A 24,686-nucleotide genomic window follows, 5' to 3' on the forward strand; every position below is an offset into this window, starting at 1 on the left:
AGGACCTCTGGAGGCCTCCGCCTCGCACTCCCACCCTCCCGGCCCCCTGGGCCTCTGCTGCCCCGAAGCTTCACAGACTCTTTGTTAAACGAGGCCGCGGTTCCCTGGCCTTCACTAGGCCCCGCAGTTGCCTCAAGTCGCCCCAAGGGTAGCGACCCCGACTCAGACCCACCTCGCACAGACCTGCTGCTGTGGCCGCAGCGGCAGCGGATACTACCGCCGACGCGGAGAGAACCCTACCGCCAGAGTACGCGCGGTCCAGGCCGCGGCCGCCGCGCTCCTTCCTCTCCGCCCCCTTCTTCGCCGCCGCCGCCACCGCCGCCGCCGCTTCTCGGCCCGTTGCTGACCGGGGGGAGGGGAACGCAAAGCTGACATGCGCAGTGCAGAGAGCGCGGGCCGAAGGGCGGGGCCTGGGGCTACGGCTCCCGGAAGGCGCCGCGGGCTCGGGACCTTAAAGCTCCAGAACACCTCCCAGACTTCTCCCTCCGCCCGACGCTGCTGCTGCTGCTGCTGCTGCTGCTGCTGCTGCTGCTGCTGCTGCTGCTGCTGCTGCTGCTGCTGCTGCTGCTGCTGCTGGAGGAGCGTTCGTAGCCCGGGAGGCGGCCTAGGGGGTGAAGAAAGCGTAGCAATGACAGCTGTCTAGAAATCCCAAGAAAAGGAATTGGGCGGAAACCACGTATACATAAAATTGTGGACTCCCTAAACTCTGGTCCTTTGCAGATACGACCTAGGCAACATTTTCCGCATGTCTCTGGCCACGTGGTCCCATAGACCATGGCCACCTTTAGCTTCCGGAGCACCAGTTCAGAGTGATGACAATTCGACTGAACCCTAGCGGAGAGGGCTGGGATCGGCGTAGGCAGTTCCGGCCCGCGAGCCGAGATTATGTAATCTTCCCAGCGGCCCCACCTTGCCTCTGCTGGGCGGGGAGGAGGAGGGCTCGCGCGGTTCCTGAGGCCGCAGGCCGCTCCCCCGCCCCCCGCCCCTCGCCGCGCGCAGGCGCGGACAGTCCGCACGCATTCTACGTAACGGATGGCGGAGACTACGTAAAGAGTGGCTCAGCGTGACTGAGCTACCTGGTCCGGCTGTGGTAGAGGGATCGAGGGGCAGTGAAACCGCGGCGACCGCGCAAGTGGCGGCCGGGCCGAGAAGCCGCGGCCGCAGGAGTGTCGGGCCGAGTTCTTGCCGCCGGTACAGGTAGGAAACGGGCCATGACGTGTTTAGTCGGTGCAGCCGGGCCAGGCCGAGCGGTGACTTTAAGTTGCGTGGCCTAGCCGAGTCCCTTTACCACCCAGCCCCTCCAAGTCAGGCCCCGGGTGACATGGATCACGCCTTCTCACCTCTCCTGACTTTCTTAAAAACAGAAAACAAACGTCGTCCACCCCAAGGCCCATTTTCTCTTGGTCTTCGGGGTTGGGGTGATTTTAACGGTTTTTGAGAACTTCCCCGCAGAGGTATGGGGAACCAACTAGAAGGGCAAAGTTACAGGAAGCTTACAGCGTGCAGCAGGAAGAGTGGAGTATAACTGTGAGGATGAATTGATTCTCCATGGTTGAAAAAAACTAGACCCTGGTGGCTTAACAGAAGCAACAGTCTCTGTGGTCAGTCTTTGAAGGTTTCTGACATAAGGCGGTTTTTATGCAACGGGTGTAAGGAGACAAGGAAATGTCTACATGATTTGCAGAAGTCTGGTAGTCTGGCACTTGTCAGAAAGGCCTAATCTAAAATGACAAGGAATGATTTCCTCATTTATTGCTCTTCAGGTTTTTTAAGTTCAGACCCAGTTACCGGGAGACTACGGAGTGAGCTAGCAGGAGATAATCAGACCCCAGACTTGTTAGTGCTTGTATTTCCTGCCCAGGACTCTCAGGAACGGGTGTCCTGGCAAGGAGTTGTGCCTTTGAGAAATGAGATGACAGGTGCAGCAGAGAAACTTCTCAGAGGGAAGGCCAAGATATAAGTGACTTGGATAATTTTAACCTAAATAACCTTGAAGAAGCCTGTTACAGTGCTAAGTTATCTTAGAAATGTCTCTGTGGTGTGAACATTCTAGGTGGAAGTTCAATTTGAAATAATGAGACTTTCTGGCGGTTAATCAAGTGGCCTGTGCCAATATTAATCTTTATTTGCTTCTCTTTGAAAAAGTATAAAACAAATCTGGAAAGGGAAGCACTAAAATATTTAATATTTTAAATATTAAAGTGTGTTCATAAGGCACAGGAGAAAAAGGAATGAGAACTAGTATTTATTGAATGCCTTGTATGTGCCAGGCACATATCTCCTGTAATACCAACTACAGCCTTATAAGTGAGGCAAATAGTGAATGGGTATCCCTTTTTTTGTATGTGGGGAACGGGGAATTTTAGGTAATTAGTCTAAGATCGTATGGCTTGTAAATGGTGGAGCTGATGTTTTTCTAACAATGTAACTCCACCAAAGTATGTGCTCTTTTTCATATTTTTTCCACTTTTGACTCTAATAAAAGATTATTAAAGTAAGCTAGAGATGTTTGGAGACATCACAAACCTCTTTAAGATTGGTGTTGAGGGGGATCCCTGGGTGGCTCAGCGGTTTGGCGCCTGCCTTCAGCCCAGATTGTGATCCTGGAGTCCCAGGATCCAGTCCTGTGTCAGGCTCCCTGCATGGAGCCTGCTTCTCCCTCTGCCTGTGTCTCTGCTTCTCTCTCTCTGTATCTCTCATGAATAAATAAATAAAATCTTAAAAAAAAAAAAAAAAAGATTGGTGTTGAGAAGGCAGCTGTGGGGGTGCCTGGGTGGCTCAGGCCATGGTCCCAGCCAGGATCCTGGGATCCAGCCCTGCATTGGACTCCCTGCTGGGGGGGAAGCCTTGCTTCTCCCTCTCCCTCCCTCTCCCTCTCCTTCTCCCAGCTCCCCCTACCTGTGCTCTCTGTCTCCATCAAATAAATTAAAAAAGAGAGAGAAAACAGCTATGTTTTTTCCATAAAATGTCCCCTGGTGCTGACTTCAAAGATCAGATATTGGAAAGGATATGCTATTGGCCTGTCCTTTATGGCATTTATCAAATCATTTGTGCCTTTCAAATTTTATGAATTTTGTTGAATCTTAAGTAAGTCTTCTTTTTTAAGTTTTTATTTATTTAGTCATAAGAGACACAGAGGAAGAGGCAGAGATATAGGCAGAGAGAGAGAAGCAGGCTTCTCACAGGAAACCTGACTCAGGACTCCATCCCTGGAGCAGGATTATGCCCTGAGCCAAAGGCAGATGCTCAACCACTCAGCCACTCGGGCGTCCCTTAAGTATGTTTCTGGAGTAGCCATGGATTACAAAGTATTGGGCAATAACCTTTGATATTCAACTAATTCCTTTAAGAATTTACAGTGTTGTAAATATGAGATATAGAATATTTACTATCCTAGAGTACCCGGAAAGAGTACTGTATACTCCTTTTTGCCACCCATTCACTTCCATTAGTACTCAACTCCCTCCATTCTGGCTTCTGTCTCGATCACCTCCTTGCAGTTGCCAATAATGATTTTGTTAGTATTTGGAAATTTCTGCTCTGTTTCTTACTTGAACTTTCTGTAGCAATTAAAACTGAGCTCTGTTTCCTTAGAAATATGCTTCTCCTTTGACTTCTATGATACCACTTTGACCAGAGTCTCTTTTTCTTTTCTAACCATTCCTTCTTAGTTTCCCATTACAGTTCTTCCTATTATGCCTAACTCTTAAGCTGTTATGATTTGTTTCTAGAGTTTTGGGTGTTGTTGTTTTTTTTATTCTCCTAACTCTTAATACTCCCTGGGGATCTCATCCATTCTGGCACCATCTCTGTTTCCATCTTAGTCTTCTATCCTGAACTCCAGACTTATATTTCAAACTACTTCTTTTTCTCCATCTGTAAAATAGGTTATAATTCCTTTTTATAGGGATTTTGTGAATGTTAATCATCCAACATACTACCTGAAAATACTCCAAACTTTTATTTTTTATACTCCAAACTTTTCAACAGGTACTAAATTTATTGCCTCCTCCCCCAATTTTTCTCCTTTATTCTTTATCTCAAGGATGACTTTGTTCAAGACAAAACTTGGAATCACCCAAATCTAACTTTCTCACATTCCCTATATCCAGTCACTTCATGCTGACAAGCATAATTCTTAGTATCTGTCAGATCTCTTTTCCTGTTTGTTCCCAACAGCACTGCCAGTTCAATCCTGTTTTATCTCTTATCTGTCTCAGCCACTTCTGTTTTTCCTGCCTCATGTGCCCTATTCCAGTACACCCTATGTATAAGCTATCAGGCTTAAATTGTAAATCTGATGGTGCCACTCTCCTACCTAAGTCCTTTAGTTGATTTTAATTATCCAAACTTCTTAGTGTGGTATTTAAATGAGGATCATTATGATTTGGCTCCTGCTGGTCTTTCTAGCCTAATTACCCTAACTAACTTAGGTCTACAAACCCAATGTTTCATTGTACCAGACTTGCTATAGCTATTCCATAGTCTGTAGCACTTTTTGAGTACAGGAACCATGTTTTATTTTTTAAAAGAACCTTTTATTATTTATTTATTTACTTACTTAAAGATTTTATTTATTTATTCATGAGAGACAGAGACAGAGACATAGGCAGAGGGAGAAGCAGGCTCCATGCGAGGAGCCTGATGTGGGACTCCATCCCCGGACTCCAGGATCACGCCCTGGGCTGAAGGCACACACTCAACCACTGAGCCACCCAGGGGTCCCAAGAACTCTTTTTTTTTTTTTTTTTCTTTTTAATTTATGATAGTCACACAGAGAGAGAGAGAGAGAGGCAGAGACATAGGCAGAGGGAGAAGCAGGCTCCATGCACCGGGAGCCCAACGTGGGACTCAATCCCAGGTCTCCAGGATCGCACCCTGGGCCAAAGGCAGGCGCCAAACCGCTGCGCCACCCAGGGATCCCCCAAGAACTTTTTAATACAAAAGCACATCATAGGAAAATTAAAAAGGCAAAATGCACATTATCTTACCATATAAAGTAACTACTTATAGATATATGTCAAAACCTTATTGTTTATGTGTATTTGCTTTTAAAGCAACAGAGCTTCAGGACGCCTAGGTAGCTCAGTGGTTGAGCATCTGCCTTTGGCTCTGGTCTTGATCCCGGCTCTGGTCTTGATCCCGGGTTCCTGGGATTGAGTCCCACATTGGGCTCCCTGCAGGGAGCCTACTTTTCCCTCTGCCTCTGTCTCTGCCTCTCTCTTTGTGTCTCTCATGAATAAATAAAATCTTTAAAAAAAAAAAAACGGAGCTTCTTACTTCATTTGTAACCATTTTTTAAAAAAAGATTTTGTTTATTCATAAGAGACACACAGAGAAAGAGGCAGACACAGGCAGAGGGGGAAGCAGGCTCCATGCTGGGTGCCTGATGTGGGACTTGATTCCAGGTCTCCAGGATCAGGCCGTGGGCTGAAGGTGGCGCTAAACCGCTGAGCCACCTGGGCTGCCCTGTTACAATTTTTAATGGACAAAAAAATTGAATTTGTTTTTTGTATGTACCCACAGTTTAACCCAACTTTTCAAATTTTTTACTATCATAACTAATACTATAACACAATCCCTTGCAGCTAAAGTATCATGCAAATTTATGATGTTTTACTTCTCTTGACATAGTATTTGATGTGGTGATGTGTTCAATGAGGGTACATTTGATTAGATATGGTAGGATTATCTTATGAAAGGCAGTGAAAGCCAGAAGGGTTTATAATATTCTAAAGGAATTGGTTAGCCTTTGATGGTTATTAAATTCTTATGGAATAAAAGTTGTGTTTTAGGAAGATGATGTCTTTTAGGAAGAGAAGAAGGGGGTAGGGAGAGAGTTTAGATGGGGAGATCATTTAGAATATCACTGTGATTCTTTAGCAGGTGATAACTTGGACTATCATGGTGGCTTTGGGAACCAACGAAGGAAACATCAGGATTTGATGTCTGTTTAGGTATCAAAGGAAAAAGAAAGTGAAAAATTAGATATCTTTCTTTCAAACAAGACTGGAAAATGGGATTAATATTATAGAGATAGAGAAATTCAGGTACCTGCTGGTTTTAAGGTGATTGTAGGGCAGTGGTCAGCAGGCTGCAGCCTGAGAGACAGACTAGACTGTCTTTGTATAGCTTATGAACTAAGAATGGTTTTTACATTTTTATTTTTTTTAAGATTTTATTTATTTATTTATGATAGACACACACAGAGAGAGAGGCAGAGACACAGGCAGAGGGAGAAGCAGGCTCCATGCAGGGAGCCCGACGTGGGACTCGATCCCGGGTCTCCAGGATCATGCCCCGAGCCGAAGGCGGCGCTAAACTGATGAGCTACCCAGGGATCCCCTGGTTTTTACATTTTTAAAGGATTGTTTTTAAAAAGAAGAATATGTAATGGAGACAGTATGCTATCCACAAAGCCTATATATTTATTATTTGACCCTGTACAGAAAAGTGAGTAGGGCACAAAAATGGACATGTCTGTTACACAATTGGTGCTGTAGGGCTCGTGTTCAGATGAGAAAGGAGAACTAGAAATACAACCTAAATAGATTTGATGTTTTAAATCTAACTATGCTTCAAACTGTGGATCAAATGTTCTCCCTTTTTGGTAAAGCCTTACCTGTTTGGTAAGATGTTTTCATATCATTTGGCATATTTTTGTCATAGATCTGATTTCATTGTATTTATTGGTTCAGAACTTGTTTAGAGGGTGGAATACCTAGTGTTCTCTTCAGAAAGCTGTGAAATGCTGATGTATATAATCCCATTATGTATACTAGGAACAATTTTGTTAACAAAAAATTACTATTTTGGGCAACTCTCTCGGGTCCTCTTTGGGATCTTTGTACTCTATCATTCAATAAATTTTACTTTCACTCTATAAACCTTGCTTTGCTGCCCACCAAAAAACAAAACAAAACAAAATTACTACTTTTAAGTAAATGATGTAAAATCACAGCCACTGGCTTACATTTGAAAATCATCTTGAGAAGCGGTTCATAGTAGGGATTTTGGAAGCATAACTGGGATCAAAATCATAGCTCTGTGCCACTTGGTATTTGTATTAGTGTCTCTGCACCTCATTTCTAATTATCTGTGAAATGGAGATGTTAATGCTACTTTTCTCAAAGGGTTTTTATGAGGATTAAATTTGTTGCTTTTTTACTGTAAAGCCTTTAGGACAGGGCCTAGAACTTTTATATATCTCTCTCTTTCCTTTTAACAAAGATTTTATTATTCATGAGAGACACAGAGAGAGAGAGAGGCAGAGACATAGGCAGAGGGAGAAGCAGGCTCCATGCTGGGAGCCTGACGTGGGACTCGATCCCAGGACTCCACAATCATGCCCTGAGCTGAATGCAGACACTCAACCACTGAGCCACCCAGGCATCCCTAGAACTTTTATATCTTAAAACATTAGCTTTCATGATGATGATGTTCACATATACACACACAAAGTTGATCTGAGGACAAACGGTTTTTCTATTTACGTATTACTGCTAACAGGTAGTTGCATTTTGGGACACCTGGGTGGCTCAGCGGTTGGGTGGCTGCCTTCAGGTCATGATCCTGGGATCCGGGATCGAGTCCCATGTGCAGCTCCTACAAAGAGCCTGCGTCTCCCTCTGCCTATGTCTCTGCCCCCTCCCCCCAATGAATAAATAAATAAATCTTTTTTTAAAAAAAAGATAGTTGCGGGCAGCCTGGGTGGCTCAGTGGTTTAGCACCGCCTTCAGCCCAGGGTGTGATCCTGGAGACGTGGGATCGAGTCCCACGTCAGGCTCCCTGCATGGAGCCTGCCTCTCCCTCTGCCTGTGTCTCTGCCTCTCTCTCTGTGTCTCTCATGAATAAATAAATAAAATCTTTAAAAAATAAAAAAAGATAATTGCATTTTTTTCTTTAGATTTTTATTTATTTATTCATGAGAGACGTACAGAGAAAGGCAGAGACATAGGTAGAGGGAGAGGCCAGCTCCCCGTGAGGAACCCAATGTAGGATCACACATGCCCTGAGCTGAAGGCAGACGCTCAACCACTGAGCTGCCCAGGCGTCCTTCATTCTTATTTCTTTATACTGCTTCCCAGTTCTTAAATGCTTACTGAATACACAGTGTTAATGAAAACCAACCTAAAGAAATTAAATGACTTGTCCAAGATTTCACAGATAGCTAGTGGCAGAGTCCAGACTAGAACCCAGAACTCTTGACCCTCCCTTCATTGCTCTTTATATAATGCTATCTGAAATGAATAGTATTAGGGATGCCTGGGTGGCTCAGCAGTTGAGTGCCTGCCTTCAGTCCAGGGCGTCATGATCCTGGAGTCCCGGGATCGAGTCCCACATTAGGCTCCCTGCATGGAGTCTGCTTCTCTCTCTGCCTGTGTCTCTGCCTCTCTCTCTGTGTCTCTCATGAATAAATAAATAAAATCTTTAAACAAAAATGAAGTGAATAGTATTAAAATTTTAAAAAGCAGGAGAGATCACAGATTGATTTTTTTAACTATAAAATTTGGTGTATATATATATAGTAGTTGTCCATTTAGAATTTTGGTTTATTATTATTTTTAACTCATTTTTAAGGTGCAATGAAAGCCTTCCTTGCTTTGTGTGTTGTCCTTTTGGTGTTCGGGAGTGTCTCTGAAGCCAAGTTTGATGATTTTGAGGATGAGGAAGACATAGTAGAATATGATGATAATGACTTTGCTGAATTTGAGGATGTCACAGAAGATTCTGTTACTGAATCTCCTCAACGGGTGATAACTACTGAAGATGATGAAGACGAGACCACTGTGGAGTTGGAAGGGCAGGATGAAAACCAAGAAGGAGATTTTGAAGATGCAGATACCCAGGTGAGGTTCTTTTTCTTGATTCTTGGGAAAGTGGAAAGATTAGAAGATTTGTAACTGGCCCTTTCCCAGATATTAAAAGTAATACCCAGATCTAAGGAGACCTTTACTCTCTGCTCTCTTCATTTTTGTTCAGTAGGTAGAGCTCTTCTAAATGTTTTGTGATATGTTCCACCTTTACACTGATGGAAGAATGAATTATATTTTTCTTCTCTATGGAAAGCCTACCTGGAATGGTTGGAGAATAGAACTGTGTATAGGTGGGAATTATATCAAAGTTCAAATGCATGGAGAGTTATCATTTGTTATAAACTTGGAATATCTCTGTGTTCTGTGCTGCTGCTTACATGTTCTGTTTTCCTCTACAAATATTGCCTACAAAAATGAGATGCAATTACTGGCCACATTTGTAGGGGAAAACAGATTGTTCCTCGTTTTTGTAGGAGGGAGATACGGAGAGTGAGCCATATGATGATGAAGAATTTGAAGGTTATGAAGACAAGCCAGATACTTCTTCTAGCAAAAATAAAGACCCAATAACAATTGTTGATGTAGGTATATAGGATTCTGAATTCCATACTAACCAACAAAATAGCTGTTACTAATTCCAGAAATATAATTAAAAATATCATTAAATATAGCTGGTGTTGACGTAATAGTGGGGAGCTGTGAAAGAACTTGACATCAATTCTTCTGATAAAACTCCACACTTAGAGGAGCAACCCCTATGTTTTTATTCAAGCCCTCCTAGTTGTATTTATCAAGGAATGATGAAGAGACTGGAAACTGGGTTTCTTTGGGGGTAAGACTCAGAATCAAGTTTAATACAGAGGGCTTTCCAGCTTTTCATTCCGTTTGATTGTCCTCACATTTCCTTAAAGAATCTTTTCAAAGCTAACCTAGAAAACTAAAATGAGCATATTTTTCAAAGTATAACCAAAGATAACCGTCAATTATCTAAATTATCCACTTTTCTCATTATCCTTTATCCCATGAGTTAGACTCCATCCTTCAGCCTCAGCCAACATTAAATGGAATGATTGTTCATCTTTAGGTTCCTGCACACCTCCAGAACAGTTGGGAGAGTTATTACCTAGAAATTTTGATGGTAACTGGTCTGCTCGCTTACATCATGAATTATATCATTGGGAAGAATAAAAATAGCCGCCTTGCTCAAGCCTGGTTTAACACTCACAGAGAGCTTTTGGAGAGCAACTTTACCTTAGTAGGTAAGTTAGGCTAATATAAGTCCAGCTGCATGCTTGAATACCACCTTGTAAGAACTGTTTATTCCCTTCAGTATAAGCATCTAACTGCTTTCATGGACTGCTGAAGAGGCTGGTTTTTTTTTTTCCTCTGAAGAAGGATCTCATTTTTTATTTTTTTAAAGATTTTATTTATTTATTCATAAGAGACACACACAGAGAGAGGCAGAGACACAGGCAGAGGGAGAAAAGCAGGCTCCATGCAGGGAGCCTGACGTGGGACTCGATTCCGGGTCTCCAGGATCAGGGCTGAAGGCAGCACTAAACCGCTGAGCCACCCGGGCTGCCCGGATCCCATTTTTATTAGGTTTTATGTACTGAATTAATTTAATTTAAAGAGTAATTTTCTGGGATCCCTGGGTGGCGCAGCGGTTTGGCGCCTGCCTTTGGCCCAGGGCGTGATCCTGGAGACCCGGGATCGAATCCCACGTCGGGCTTCCAGTGCATGGAGCCTGCTTCTCCCTCTGCTTGTGTCTCTGCCTCTCTCTCTCTCTGTGTGTGACTATCGTAGATTAAAAAAATAATAATAAAAAAATAAAAAGTAATTTTCTAATTTTTCATCAATCAATAATTGCTAAACAGCTTCTGATTAGAATAAGGTTCACAGTGCTATCAAAACAAGTTGATAGAAGTCTGGCTGAAAACAAGGAATTTTGACATTTTAGGTAGCTTGATGCTTTCATTTCATCTTTTAGAAATTAGAAATCCCTCAGAATTTCCTCAAGTTCTGGGTACTTTAGTTCAAATCCATTGAAAAGGTATACACTGAAGTACCTTAGAGGAAGCCCCATGCTTGTGTAGTGAGGGAATAAGGTGGACTCACTCCACCTTCATCTCAGTTTGGCCTTTCACACTGTGTTTCTTTTTGGTAAGCAAGTATCCATCTGCTCAGCTCTTTAGCCTACTGTTTATATGTTATGCTAGGTACTTTGCATACATTGTTTCTTATGTAGTCTTTGTTTTTGTTTGTTTTTTAAAGATTTTATTTATTTGAGAGGGAGAGAATGTGTGTGTGAGAGAGCACAGCAGTGGGGGGAAGGAGGAGCAGGCTTCACACTGAGCAGGGAGCCCAACATGGGGCTCAATCCTGGGACCATGACCCGAGCAGAGTTTAACCTATTGAGCTACCCATGTGCCCTCTTAGGTAATCCTTGTAACAACACTGTCAGTTGGATATAGTTTCTTTTCTTAAGGAGACACTAAAGTCTAGAAATGTTAAGCTATTAAATTGCAACCATGATATGAGAAGCCAGTCTACTTGCTTTCAAAGTCCATGCTCTCAGGCAGCCCCTGTGGTGCAGCGGTTTAGCCGCCTGCAGCCCAGGGTGTGATCCTGGAGGCCCTGGATCGAGTCCCACGTCAGGCTCTCTGTATGATGCCTGCTTCTCCCTCTGCCTGTGTTTCTGCCTCTCTCTCTCTGTCTCTATGAATAAATAAATAAAATCTTAAAAAAAAAAAAAAAAAGTCCATGCTCTCTCTCTCACCACTGTACCATAGCATTTCAGAGTACTTTTTTACTTGGAAATCAGGGGAAAAAAACAAACAAACAAACAAACAGCGTTTAATGCCTTCCACTTCCCCTCATGTATTTTCATTTGGTGTGTCACTATGCTTTCCCTTGTGAGGTTGAACAATTTCTTTTGTATTCATTCAGTGAACAGATACTACACTGCATGAATTACATGAAAGAAGGAAATGATTGGAATTTGAGCTCTTTCTAGATGTAAAATACAACTCTTAATACCAACTGTTACCATGTTGCTGTTGGAAAAGCAAATTTGGTTAAAGTTAATCCACAGGAGACATAGGCAAGAGTGTTGAATAGTTTGTATTCATGGTATTTTTTATTCACTGCTTAGGAATTTTGTTTGTTTGTTTGTTTTAACCTTTGACAGGCCTTTTTAACTGATTTTGCTCCATCCATTTTGTATCTACTTTTGAGAAATTTATATTTTGAGCTAATCATCATTAACAGGTAACACTAGAGTCCATGATTATATTTTTAAGTAATCTCTACACCCACTGTGGGGCTTGAACTCACAACCCCGAGATCAAGAGCCACATCCTCTACTGACTAAACTAGCCAGGTGCCCCTCCATAATTTTTCGATGGAGACAAAGAGTATTTAAAGGAATGATGACCATCTGTTGTAATGTATGTCCGAAGGAGAGTTCTGTAAGATAGCAAAGTATTGCTTCCCTAAATCTATGATCATTTGGGGGTCAGAGTGGAGGAAGTGTGATGATTAGGCCCCAACATTTTCCGTGAATCACATTAAATGGTTTTACCCCTAGGGGATGATGGAACTAACAAAGAAGCAACAAGTACAGGAAAGCTGAACCAAGAGAATGAGCATATCTACAATTTGTGGTGTTCTGGTCGAGTGTGCTGTGAAGGGATGCTCATCCAGCTGAGGGTAAGTTCAGAATTAGTGGTACAATGTATATCTTCCTTTAATTGTTTTCCAGTGTGGTTCCAGATCCAAATTTACTATCTTATCCTTTTTCTTTTAGCTAAAAATTAGATGTAAAAATCCTCTTTCCACTAATTGGCAAATGTAGAGTATATTTCTTGAAACATTCGATTCCCCCTTCAAGGTCTTTATAGTAATAAAAGTTGCAACTATTCTCTTGGGTTTTCAGTTCCTCAAGAGACAAGACTTACTGAATGTCCTGGCCCGAATGATGAGACCAGTGAGTGATCAAGTGGTATGTATTCTTCCTACTGGTTTTCTCTGTACAGATTAAATTCTTAACTTCTTAGAACTTACACCATTCCTTGCCTGTATTCTGTCTGAATTTCAGGCAACTTGTGTTCCTTGCCAAAAATGGACCCTTTTCTATGTCGATGGATTATTTTCTACTTAGTGTACCAACTATGGGGAGTGGGGAACATGTGCTTTTTGTAGGGAAGGAGATACTACTCTATCGCTAGGTAGATTCGCTGAATCCATCTGGATAATGGAGGGGAAACAGTTGTCACAGTTAGTTTGCGCTCTCATCTTACTCTGTGCCTTGCTAATGCTTTTATCTTTGATAATAAGGTGGATTTCTTAAATAATTTTACTTCAGATAACACATTTTGGGCTGAATGAGTTCAAATCATGATCTAGGGACCTTATTGTTTTGTATACCTTCTTCCCTTTGTTTAAGTCAACATGCTAATCTGCAAATTGTATCCTTTGTCAGAAATACCACATTCCAGCCCTTCCCTTCATTCATTTAATAAATAATTGTACTGGCTCCCTCTGCTACAGGAAACCGAAATATACAGTCTCTTTTATATGAGCTAGTAGAACAAGAGATGTGTGCATATATGTCAAAATACAAAGGAGTATTTGGTAATCAAGTGCTGTATTAGTAATATGATTATGTACTTCAGAATGTCATTGGATTGAAACTCATTGTTATTATTTTATTTTATTATTTTTTTAAGATTTTATTTATTTATCCATGAGAGACACAAGAGAGGCAGAGACATAGGCAGAGGGAGAAGCAGGATCCCCATGGGGAGCACAGGACCCCAGATCACAACCTGAGCTGAAGGCAGATGCTCAACCACTGAGCTACCCAGGTGTCCCCATGGTTACTATTTTAAAGGTTTCATTTTTAGTTGCAAATCTGTATCTTTTATTCACTTCATTTTGTCTTATATGGCCACTGGTGGTTTAATCTACTAATTTTTAAAGCCTCGTTAGTTAAGAGTTCTATCATTTATGGTTAAGAGTCCTATCATTCTTTCTCCTACTAGATACCATCTTACTAGGTAGAAAGGAGGAAATTTTGCTGCATCTTCAGCTATCCTAAATTATTCTTCAGATGTTGTAATCATTTTCAATTTTTTTCTCCAATTCTTTCATGAGGTAGATTTAATGTCTTTTTCTCTGAATCAGCCATTGTTTTATCTCTTATTTTTTCTGTAAAGACAGCCTCAATAAACACAAGTCTCTGTATTTTTTAGCCCCTTTTCTGGATTTTATTTAAGGTGTTGTTTTGTGTAATTTCTGTTCAATGATGGAAGAACAGAAAACCTATCCTTTTAGAGCTGCCATCTTGCCAGGTCTTTCCTGTATTTCTCTACTTTAACACTTCCCTCTACGTACTGATAATTTTTGACCCAGACATCTTAAGATATAGTTAATATGACAAATAGTGCCATGTTTTAACATACCAGGCTCTTGAGGTTTATAACTTTATCTTCCTGGTCCAATGCAGTGTATTAAAAACTTTATCTGTGGTGTTTACGAACATGAACAGCCAATTCTCTGGTTGTCCAGATAACAGCTGTGGGTCCAACAATTCAGTTCAATTCATTTCTGACATTGTACACTGGAGTTAGTGCCATATTCTACAAGTTAAAGGTCTGGGGGACTGTTTTTTTTTTTTTTTTTTTTTTTTTTTTTTTTTAATCTTTTTTAAGATTTTATTTACTCATGAGAGACACAGAGAGAGAGGCAGAGATGTAGGCAGAGAGAGAAGCAGGCTCCCTGTGAGGTGCCCGAGGTGGGACTTGACCCTGGACTCAATGCTAGACTCCGGGATCATGACATGAGCTGAGGCAGATGCTCCTCCACTGAGCGCCCAGGTGCCCCTCAGGGATTTCTTTAACCACTTTGGTTACTAGCTTAGCCAGTCACCATCGTGATACAGCCATACCATCCCACTATGGCACCTGCAGCTCTGCCGGAGAGCTTTCTCTCAGATGCACCCGGGCCTGGCCAGAGTGCCAGAACTTGGAAACTTTCTTCTTTCTTGTTCTAGAACATTTCTGTGCCTGATTGAAAATATTCCCCCATTGTCCACCAAGATTCAGGAATTCAACATCTGTGTCAATGACAAAATTGGACAGCTGTCTTTCCACCATGAGGTGCTTGTGTTCAAAGAGATCAGTGTGCAGTTTCATACCCTCCACTCCAATCAATGCCTCTTTAGACCTATTCTCTGTACCAGAACTGAATGCTGCTCTCAGGTGGTAGAAACACAGCTATGGGTCCCACAGTCCTTTTTTTTTTTTTTTTTTTTTTTCAACTTCTCAAAGCTATTATTTATTCTGTACAAGGTTCCACTGTACATCAGACATTCTTCTACTCCTGCTTACATAGTAAACAAGTGCACATCAGCCCTTTGGCTCAGGTTCACAGGGCTTCCCTTGGGACGGGCGGGGAGGGGGGTCAGGCCGGTTCAACTTGGGGCGTCTTTCTCTGATGCCGCCTCCTGGGAGCATTGGCAGGCTTCAGGCTCCAAGGGGCACAAGCTGGGCCCAGCTGTGCGGACGCCCCGAGCTTCCGTGCCTTGGTGCTGCACAGCTTTACTCTCTCAGCACCGAGTTATGTCCGACCAGTTAGGGCAAAATCACACCCATGGGAGAGAATCGTACAGCTGAGGCAAGAGGTCCCCCAACACCCAGGCTCCAGCTCCCGGGGCAGGACTGCAGACCAATGCCGGGAGGGGCTAAGGGGCGGTATGGGCATCCCTGAGAAACTCGGTCCAAAGGGCCTATGTCTAGGAGGCTCTGAGAAGGGTCGAGGGCACGAAGGTCAAGAAGAAAACACATTAAAAGGGAATGTGGGGATCTCTGGTTGGCTCATCGGTTTAGCACCTGCCTTCGGCCCAGAGCGTGATCCTGGAGTCCCGGGATTAAGTCCCACGTCAGGTTTCTGCATGGAGCCTGCTTCTCCCTCTGCCTGTGTCTCTGCCTTTGTCTCCTTTATTCTCTCATGAATAAATAAAATATTTAAAATAAAATAAAGGTCTCAGTCCCACAAGACTGCTCATACTTCAGATGCCACTTGCAAGTCCCAGGCTATCATACTTCTGAGACTACCTGGCTATAAATCAAGAGTTCCCATGGCCCTCCTTTCGGGTTCAGTAATTTGCTAGAATGGCTCATAGAACTCAGGAAAGCTTTAGTTATATTTACTGGTTTATTATAAAGGATACAATTCAGGAATAGTCCAATGGAAGAGAGGCAAGATATGGGCATGGGGATGGTATACAGAGGGCTCCCAGGCCCTTTCTGGGTACACTATCCTCCCAATAAGTCCAGTTGTTCAGCAACTTGAATTTCGAGAGCTTGAGTTCCTCTTTTCAAGGTCATTCACGTTGTTGGCAGAAGTCAGGTCCCCATGGTTGTAAGTCTCCATTTTCTTACTGTTGCCAACTGGAAACCATTCAGCTCCTAGAAGCCATTCTGAGGTCTTTGCCATAGCCCCCCACCCAAGCCCTTTCCTACTTCAAGGCTTTTCTTGGGCCTAGTTCCTTTTAAAGGCTCATTTGATTGGTCATTCCAAGATAAAGTTCCTTTTGACTAACTCAGTGTCATCTGATCAGCAGGCTTCTGACACAACATAATCATGGAAGTGATAGCCATCATACTCACAGGTTCCTCTCACATTCAAGGGGAGAATGTAGACCTCAGGGGGTGGGACTCTCAGGGGCCATCATAGAACTCTGCATATCACAGAACCTAACAGGTGAATTCTGTTGTTGTTGTCTTTAAGCAAATAAAAGTAACCATGAATGATGAAGACATGGATACCTATGTATTTGCTGTTGGCACTCGGAAAGCCTTGGTGCGACTCCAGAAAGAGATGCAAGATCTGGTATGTCTCATTTTTCCAACTCAAATACATGGAGAATTGTTCCTCTTTATTACATAGGCAGTCAACTTCAGAACATAGGGTAATTATATCACTTGAATTTTTTTTTTTTTTAAGATTTTATTTATTCATGAGAGACACAGAGAGAGTCAGAGATAGGAGAAGCAGGCTCCATGCAAGGAGCCCGATATGGGACTTGATCCTGGGACTCAAGAATCACACCCCAAGCCGAAGGCAGGCGCTCAACACTGAGCCACCCAGGTGTTCCTATCACTTGAATTGTTAAGCACCACTTTGAAATAGGTCAGAACATACTCTCTTGAGGGAAAAAAAAGTTTGTGCATAATAAAATATGTCTTACCTTCAATTACTTCTTCCTCTAGAGTGAGTTTTGTAGTGACAAACCTAAGTCTGGAGCAAAGTATGGACTGCCAGACTCCTTGGCCATCCTGTCAGAGATGGGAGAAGTCACAGAGGGAATGATGGATACAAAGGTAAATGCAATAGAAGACATACATTTGCAGACCTTAGCGTTTACAAGGCACTCTAAAAGTCACACTGTGCTAGTTCTTCATTTTATGGCAATGCTGTATTCCTTTCCCACACAAACATTAAAATACCTTCTTTAGCAGTAGATTAACTTATCAAAAACGAGTTTGACTAGTCAAGTAATTTCTCTCTGAATCAAGAGAAAATTATATCTAGGATTGCTAATGGTTTTCAAGTTTTTGTAGAAGGACTACAAGATTAATCCTCATCACCATGTCATTTAGTCCATTAGTGTAGATGCATAGGGAATCCTTTTTTTCTATTGGTTGTGGAATGGTAGGAGTACATCTTAGCATCATAAAAATATAGAGTAGCTCAAAGACAGTTCTGATGTAAATTCAAGGTGATGTGTTTATGACGATCCCCTGAAATTATTTTAGATTTTATCTTCATGCATTTGTTCTTGTTTTAGAACATTATTTTGAGACATATGTTCAGCTGCTCATAGAAGAAATTTGATCATTGGTGTGACTAAAGAAAGGTACTAGTTTCTTTGTAGAGAGATCCCTTCTCTTATTTAAACTTTATTTTTAAAAAGCTTTAACCTTAATGCTGTTGTGGAAACGCAAGGATTAAGGAGTGAATATTTTTATGAATAAAGGGAAATGCATCAAACCCTACTTTAATTTTTTTTTTCTTTTTTTCAGATGGTTCACTTTCTTACACACTATGCTGACAAGATTGAATCCGTTCATTTTTCAGACCAGTTCTCTGGTCCAAAAATTATGCAAGAGTACGTATGAGATAAAAATATTTAAGTTAATTGTCCCTACTAGCTTTCTTTGTTGAAACACCTGCAAGGTGCTTCTCCAATTTTTCTTACCAAATGAGTGAGGGAAGTTGATGACAGGCATTCTAAGTTTTCCTTTGCTTTGACTGCATGTGTCATGAAAGTAATTGAAAACCTATGGGAGACAAACAGATAAGCCTCCCAGATTGCAGTATGTCATCACATTATGCACCAGCCACTCAGTGGGATGGATGAAACTCTTACAGAATGGCAAATACTAAGAAAATGTAATTGCTAATTTCTTTGTCTGTTGTAGTAGTTTACTTTTCCTTTTTATTTTTTTTTATTTTTTTTTACTTTTCCTTTTTAAATTTATGATACGAATCTGTGATTTTGACTTATGTTTGATTAGAGATATCTGCATTTTATTTCATGACCTTTTCTGGTTTCATTTGTTATATTCTTTCCTAGTATATTATCAGATGCTCTCAATGTGCATAGGGTTCCTGGCTTTAGAGTAACATTGTTTGAATATTCATATTCAGAGCTTAAATTTGTTATTTGTAATCATCCTTTCTCAGGAGTGGATACTTACTTAAGTTTACCCTTGATGTAGAATTGGCTCTGACCTAAATTTTTGGTTAAGGGCTTTCCTTTCATAAGCTGTGGAGTTAAGAACAGTTAAAAGCCAATCTGGATTTTAGTTCTGTGTCAGAATTATTCGGGTCTTTATGCCTGTGGATCGATAGTGTTGCATCATCCTTGCCTTGCTCAACTCAGTAACAACACTGTGGGCATGTGACATTCATGGAGCCTTTTTTGTATGAGGGGAGGAGAGGAGGGTTGATAGAGATTACAAAAGGATCTTTGGTGAGTCAGAACTAAATTATATATGCTATAGTAAATCATTTCTAAATATATTCTGAGCCTAACTCAAAAATAAGATGCTTCATTATAGAAAGATAGGAGTTGGAAGTAAAACATAAAAATCCATCAAAATAAGCAAAAATATTATTTAAAATGTGGGCCTCATACTTAAATGTAGGCTCATTTCTGGCTCCCCAGGTGAGAGGACTATATCCTGATGCCTGGGAAGCTTCATTGGAGGTGTTCAAGTATAGGATAAAGATCACTTGGGAATGCATCCATCAGATAAGACAAGTGGACCAAGGGACCTGTAAAGCTCCTTCAGGTTCTGAGATTATATTTAACTTGGGGATGCCAAGCCAAATACTGTACTGATTATCTGCATATATCTATTCATCTAAGTGAGTTGGGTGATTTATGTGAATGGAAAGTATCTTTCTTGTGTTCTTTCTAAATAGCCTTTCTTTTATAACAGGGAAGGTCAGCCTTTAAAGCTGCCTGACACTAAGAGAACACTATTGTTTACATTTAATGGTAAGTGCTCTGTGGTCTTGCCTGGGTTCATTTTCTGTGAGATGATTATCTTGAGAATATTGTTCCCTCCTAAATGATAGCCATCAAAAACTGCATTAAGCTTGCCTGCTTATTGGTTTTGGGATTTCTTCAATAAGAGATCCTTTTATTTATTTTAATTTATATTTTCTGCTGCATTTTAGCTGTCTATGACACTTGGAGAAAGAAGTCTATTAATACAAAAAAAGTGGGGGGTGGGGTCGGAAGAAAAATTAAAAAAAAAAAGTTGGGTGGGCCCAGAAGTATTAATGTTGCCATTAACTCAATAGGAAAATGGCTTTGTTTTCCAGTGCCTGGCTCAGGTAACACTTACCCAAAGGATATGGAGGCTTTGCTACCCCTGATGAACATGGTGATTTATTCTATTGATAAAGCCAAAAAGTTCCGACTCAACAGAGAAGTAAGACCCACAGCTTTTATTATAAGTTGGCATCTTTTATTTTGTTTTCCCCCCAGGGAAGTCAGAGAGCAATGATTTTAGCGATTGTATCGTTGCTAGTTTGCTATTTGACCTAAAGTGCTAAATGGGAATAGTCTTATAAAAGTATTCCTATAAAAGAATACTAAATGGGACGTGGTTCTGTTGGATTGAAATGGATTTCTTATGAAACGCTTTGTTTCTTGGGGAGAAGGGCAAACAGAAAGCAGATAAAAACCGAGCTCGGGTAGAAGAAAACTTCTTGAAGCTGACACATGTGCAAAGACAGGAAGCCGCACAGTCTCGTCGTGAGGAGAAGAAAAGAGCAGAGAAGGAGCGAATCATGAATGAGGAAGATCCTGAGAAACAGCGCAGGCTGGAGGTAAGACAGACTTTTCTTATGCTTGGTAAAACTAGGATTTAGAAGGATGCCTATTATGCCATTTGACCGTGAAGGTAAATTCTGTGTAGGAGTGTACACAGGCCTAAAAGTTGAGCATTTCTCTGCACTTGGGACGTTATTAGTTGTGATAGCACTATTAAGAAAAATAAATAATCTGTCCCTTTCGAACCAGGTTAGATTGAGTCTGTGATCTTAGAGAATGTTATAAATTAGCCCTTCCCCAGCACAATCCCATTTTGAAAGTTCCACTATCATCTTTCAAGCCAAGTACTTAACTGAAGTAGAAAGAAATTAGGAATTTTAATAGAAAACAGAACATATGCCCTATGGTCCAAATGTATCTCATTTTATAAAATGTTTAATTTGCTTATAGAATTAGAGAATCTGAATATTTTTTGTTTGTATTTTTGTTTTCTATTTTGTACATAACTGGGATCTCAAACTCGAGCTTTTTAGGCTGTAGTATGTTATGTTTGAAACATCAGCATGTTTTCACATTTTTGTGAAGTAAGATGCAATAGTCTAGCTCTACAGTTTTAAACCTTGTAAATGCTAGTCAAAAAAAGAAGAGAACAAAGTTCTGGGAGATGTGAGTTCTAAAGAGAATAATCTTGAGAATGGAAGAAAATCAGGAGACCTGCTGGCAAGAAACAGTGAGGCAGCTGTGTAGTGCCATGGGTACAGGAGTGTCACTAAAGCTGTTGAGGAAAGTTGCCCGGGATACTCAGGCCTCCTCACCATTTGTCATTCGATTTTGTTCGTTTTCCCATAAAAGTGGTGTTAACAATAATGGTTCAGTTCTTCAGGGTACTTAAGAGCACAGCTATGGATGGATAAACTTTCAGGCTTCCATGCTGTAGAGGTAGTTTTTTCTGAGCTAGTGTTGAAATCTAACACAATCAATACTTCCCAAACCAATTTACAAATGACCCTTTGAGACATAATTTGTAATACTATCAATAACCGTATATGCTACATGCTTCTGTTTTTCCTGTTCTGTATCTTCTCAGTCCTCTAGTGGAGGAGTATGTTTCTCAGGATATTTCTACCCCAAACTTCTAAAAAAAATTAAGTTTGAGATTGCCGCTGAAATAATCTTTAATTAGATGTGATGACTAGTAACCAACCAGTGAAGTCATACTTTGACTTGATCTCTAAGGCTTCCCTTAGTACAGATAACAATAACCAGTGACTTTTGCCACTAAAATAATGTGTTTGGAGCTCCTTTTTCTCTTTTAATATAACCTAATTCATAAATAAAAATATGATTAAAAACTCCCAGTTTAACATTATGCATTAAAGTATTGTGCTCAGGTTTAACATCTATGCTTATAAGAAGAGATGCCCAATTAACAGACTGAAAAAGGAGATCTTAAGCTTTTCTGAATTGAAGTACAAATCCTTGGCAGATACACATAGATGTTATGATGAAAGCTGGATTAGTGTTTCTTGAGTATAGTAAAAATCAGAATAACAAAGCTGCTTAAATATAGCGTTTAATTTCTTTCTAATTTGAGATTAGTTACTGCTACTTCATTTTTTTTTCCTGCTACTTCATTTTAAGCTGATTTTCATTAACCAACATAGGGATTAGCAATTTTTATAACTGTCTTTTAGAAAGTTATTTATGGTACAAGCCTAGGTTTTTGAATAATAATATAGGCAGTATTCTAGTTTTGATTTTTTTATGTGTACTTAGAGCTTAGTTTGGATTTCCTTTCTCTAGGAAGCTGCCTTGAGGCGTGAGCAAAAGAAATTAGAGAAGAAGCAAATGAAAATGAAACAAATCAAAGTGAAAGCCATGTAAAGTCATCCCAGAGATCGGAGTCCTGATGCCACCTGTAAGCTCTGAATTCACAGGAAACAAAAAATACTAATTTCTCATCTTAAAATTCAAACACTCTCAAGTGACTAAGAAATCCTTATTTCATCATCTGTTCTGTTTTTGATATGGAGTTTTACAGAGGTTATAGATGCAATGGAAGGACTCTGTCTCAGTATTTCTCTTCCAGATAACCAAATTATTTTGATTACTTTATAAAAGGAATGATATATGTGTAGTTTTAAAATATTTTTAAAATTATAACATGAATCATCAGTGCTTTTAGTGCTTTGATGTTTGAAGAAATATCATGAAATTTATAGATACATAATTAGATTGTTGCTTTTTGTTTAAACTGGGTAGTTGCAAAGGCTATGAAGACTGACTCTAAGCCAAGATTCCACAAATAACTATTGGAATTGCACAATAAACATTGCTTGATGTTTTCTTCTGTGTGTACATTAACCTTGTAAAAAAAATTAAATTTAGAACACTATATGTGGTATTGAAATTTCAGGGACTCAAAACATAATGTAGTTCAGTGTATGTTTTGTAGGTGGGAGGTGCTGATGACAGTGTTATATCTCTAGGACTTAGGATACTCACATGTACATGGAAAATTCTAAGGATAGGTAGCACAGGAGCACAGTTTTTTCCTTACCTGATACCACAAGCTAATGACAATGTGAATGCTGTATTTAAGTGGTTGTACGTTTTCCTTGAGTAACAAATGCATGAAAAATTCACTGCTTCACCTAGATCAGATCAGTGGTCTATGTGAAGTTACATGTTTTTCCTTCTTAGTTGTTGCAAACTATTGGATGCTCATGGAGAAGCTCTATTCTCTGTGTTATGGCTGTGTCCCTTTGCTTTTCCTTCTGCTTTTATTTCTTCCACAATTGAGGCTGGGTATATTCTTTTAAAGAAATAGCCATGAATATGCATAAATATACTTTTAAAAATGAGCTTTCCTAAACCATTGAGAGTTCTTTCTGCCTCTTGGGGAAGGAACTCTTGGGGAAGAGGCCCATCTATCTGCACGAGCATTTAGCTTGTTCAGATTTCTGCATTTTATAAATGCTTCCTACTAAGAAAGCATTTTTTAAGTCACTGCTTGTACCAGGTAATTTTTGCTGGGGATGGGAAAAGGTTGGGTTTTTTTGGTGGGAGAGGGGTGGGTGGATATTTTTTTGTTGATGCTTTATGTGCAGGTGTGTTCTGAGGCAATAACAAGTTGCTGTGAAAGCAGTATATGCTGCTGCCTTTGTAACTGCATGAAAACTTTTCACATGGATTTTTCTCTAAATTAATGCAGAAATGTGTAAACTGGGAGATGCAAATGTAATATTTTTTTTAACAGTTCATGAAATTAAGTTATTAAAATAACAAAATAACATAAGATTTAATTACTTTAATGCTATATAATTCTAGAATTAGCCTTGTTTTACAAAGTTTAAAATACATTTTAGAATTCAAAGTTGATATGCTTAGCTATCTTTTGATTAATAAGAGCTTTCTTAAAGTCCCACACATTTGGACCATGGCAGCTAATTTTGTAATTTAAGCATTCATATGAACTACCTATGGACATATATTAAACTAATTGACAAAAATCTCAGAGTGCCGCCTTTACTTTTCTGGGGTTGCCCTACAAGAGTATAAACCCATAGGAATGTTCTTTCTGTTCAACAGATGTCAGCACTGAAATGCTTTACCTTCAAAAGAGTTGGCCTTGATAATAATCCTTTAGTTTGTTACCAGTTATTTTTAGAATGTTTTATATTTTTAGAGCTCTATATATTATTAATGGGCTCCTCCCCAAAGTCCACCTCTTCAGTTAAGACACCATTATCTCTCCTATGAATGAGAGGAGAATATTGTTGACTGCCACACGTTTGAACACCACTAAGCCCTCCTTTTCTGCATTGCCTGGCCACTTGCAAAACAGGCACTGGACTGGAAGATAAAGACCTGACTGTAGTGCCAGCAAAATCAATACTAAGCCCTTGACTTTGGGCAAGTCATTAACCTCTTTGAGTCTCTGTTCTGTTCTTCTTCGTACAAAGTAAGGATAGTAACTGTTTTCTTCCCTATCCCACAAGTAGGTCAACACCAAAAGATAAGATGTGTAAAGTTCTCACATAAAGCACTTTAAAAATGTGAGGTATCACCTAGGACTTTTCTCTAAGGGGTGCATTTTTGCTTTACTCCATTTTACTTTCCTTCCTCCCAATGGAAACCAAGCAGATCCTTTCAGAGTTCTCTAACTTTATCTGTAAAATATCACACAGTATTTTGGAATGGAGGTTGGGGAATAATACCTTTCTGTTTCCTTAGTAATAGAACCTTTTCCTATCATGGATTAAAAATTGAAACTGTTTAAATGAGACTTAGACCAAAGAAAATCACTGATTGGTATTCTCATTCCACCTATCCAATAGGAATAGACACATGAAAGTTATTTAGAGCAATGTTTTACAAAGAATCTATTGGTTTTGGTGGATGGGTAAAATACTGTATTTTATCATCCCAGATTCTCTTTTCTATGTTCCTGTTCCTACTCATTTTAAATGATTTGAAAGGATGTAAAAGGGAGGAAGCAGTTATACCCAAAA

The 24,686-nt window shown here is 40.4% G+C and overlaps 2 protein-coding genes across 7 annotated transcripts in view; one reads left to right on the forward strand and one right to left on the reverse strand.

Annotated features, from left to right (window-relative positions):
- Positions 1-811, reverse strand: part of DDX42 (DEAD-box helicase 42) — a 37,130-nt gene extending 36,319 nt beyond the window's left edge. For 2 of the 6 annotated variants that reach the window (XM_072746859.1, XM_072746857.1), the window contains exon 1: positions 173-484. The gene's annotated coding sequence lies outside the window, so the exon portion shown is untranslated. Of the gene's footprint in view, positions 1-172 lie in introns of all 6 variants that reach the window. The other 4 variants (XM_025999567.2, XM_072746858.1, XM_025999568.2 and 1 more) reach the window with 4 other exon arrangements.
- CCDC47 (coiled-coil domain containing 47) lies at positions 392-23,684 on the forward strand. The gene is made up of 13 exons (XM_025999572.2): positions 392-1,197; positions 8,581-8,849; positions 9,290-9,397; positions 9,901-10,075; positions 12,406-12,527; positions 12,754-12,819; positions 16,611-16,712; positions 17,093-17,203; positions 17,906-17,991; positions 19,331-19,389; positions 19,719-19,828; positions 20,061-20,228; positions 21,976-23,684. The coding sequence occupies exons 2-13, from the start codon at positions 8,586-8,588 to the stop codon at positions 22,054-22,056; spliced, it is 1,452 nt and encodes a 483-aa protein (XP_025855357.1). The 5' UTR covers positions 392-1,197; positions 8,581-8,585; the 3' UTR covers positions 22,057-23,684.
- The last annotated feature ends 1,002 nt before the right edge of the window (positions 23,685-24,686 follow it).

Source organism: Vulpes vulpes, chromosome 2 (genome assembly GCF_048418805.1).
Source record: "Vulpes vulpes isolate BD-2025 chromosome 2, VulVul3, whole genome shotgun sequence".
In the NCBI taxonomy this organism is placed as follows: Eukaryota; Metazoa; Chordata; class Mammalia; order Carnivora; family Canidae; genus Vulpes; species Vulpes vulpes.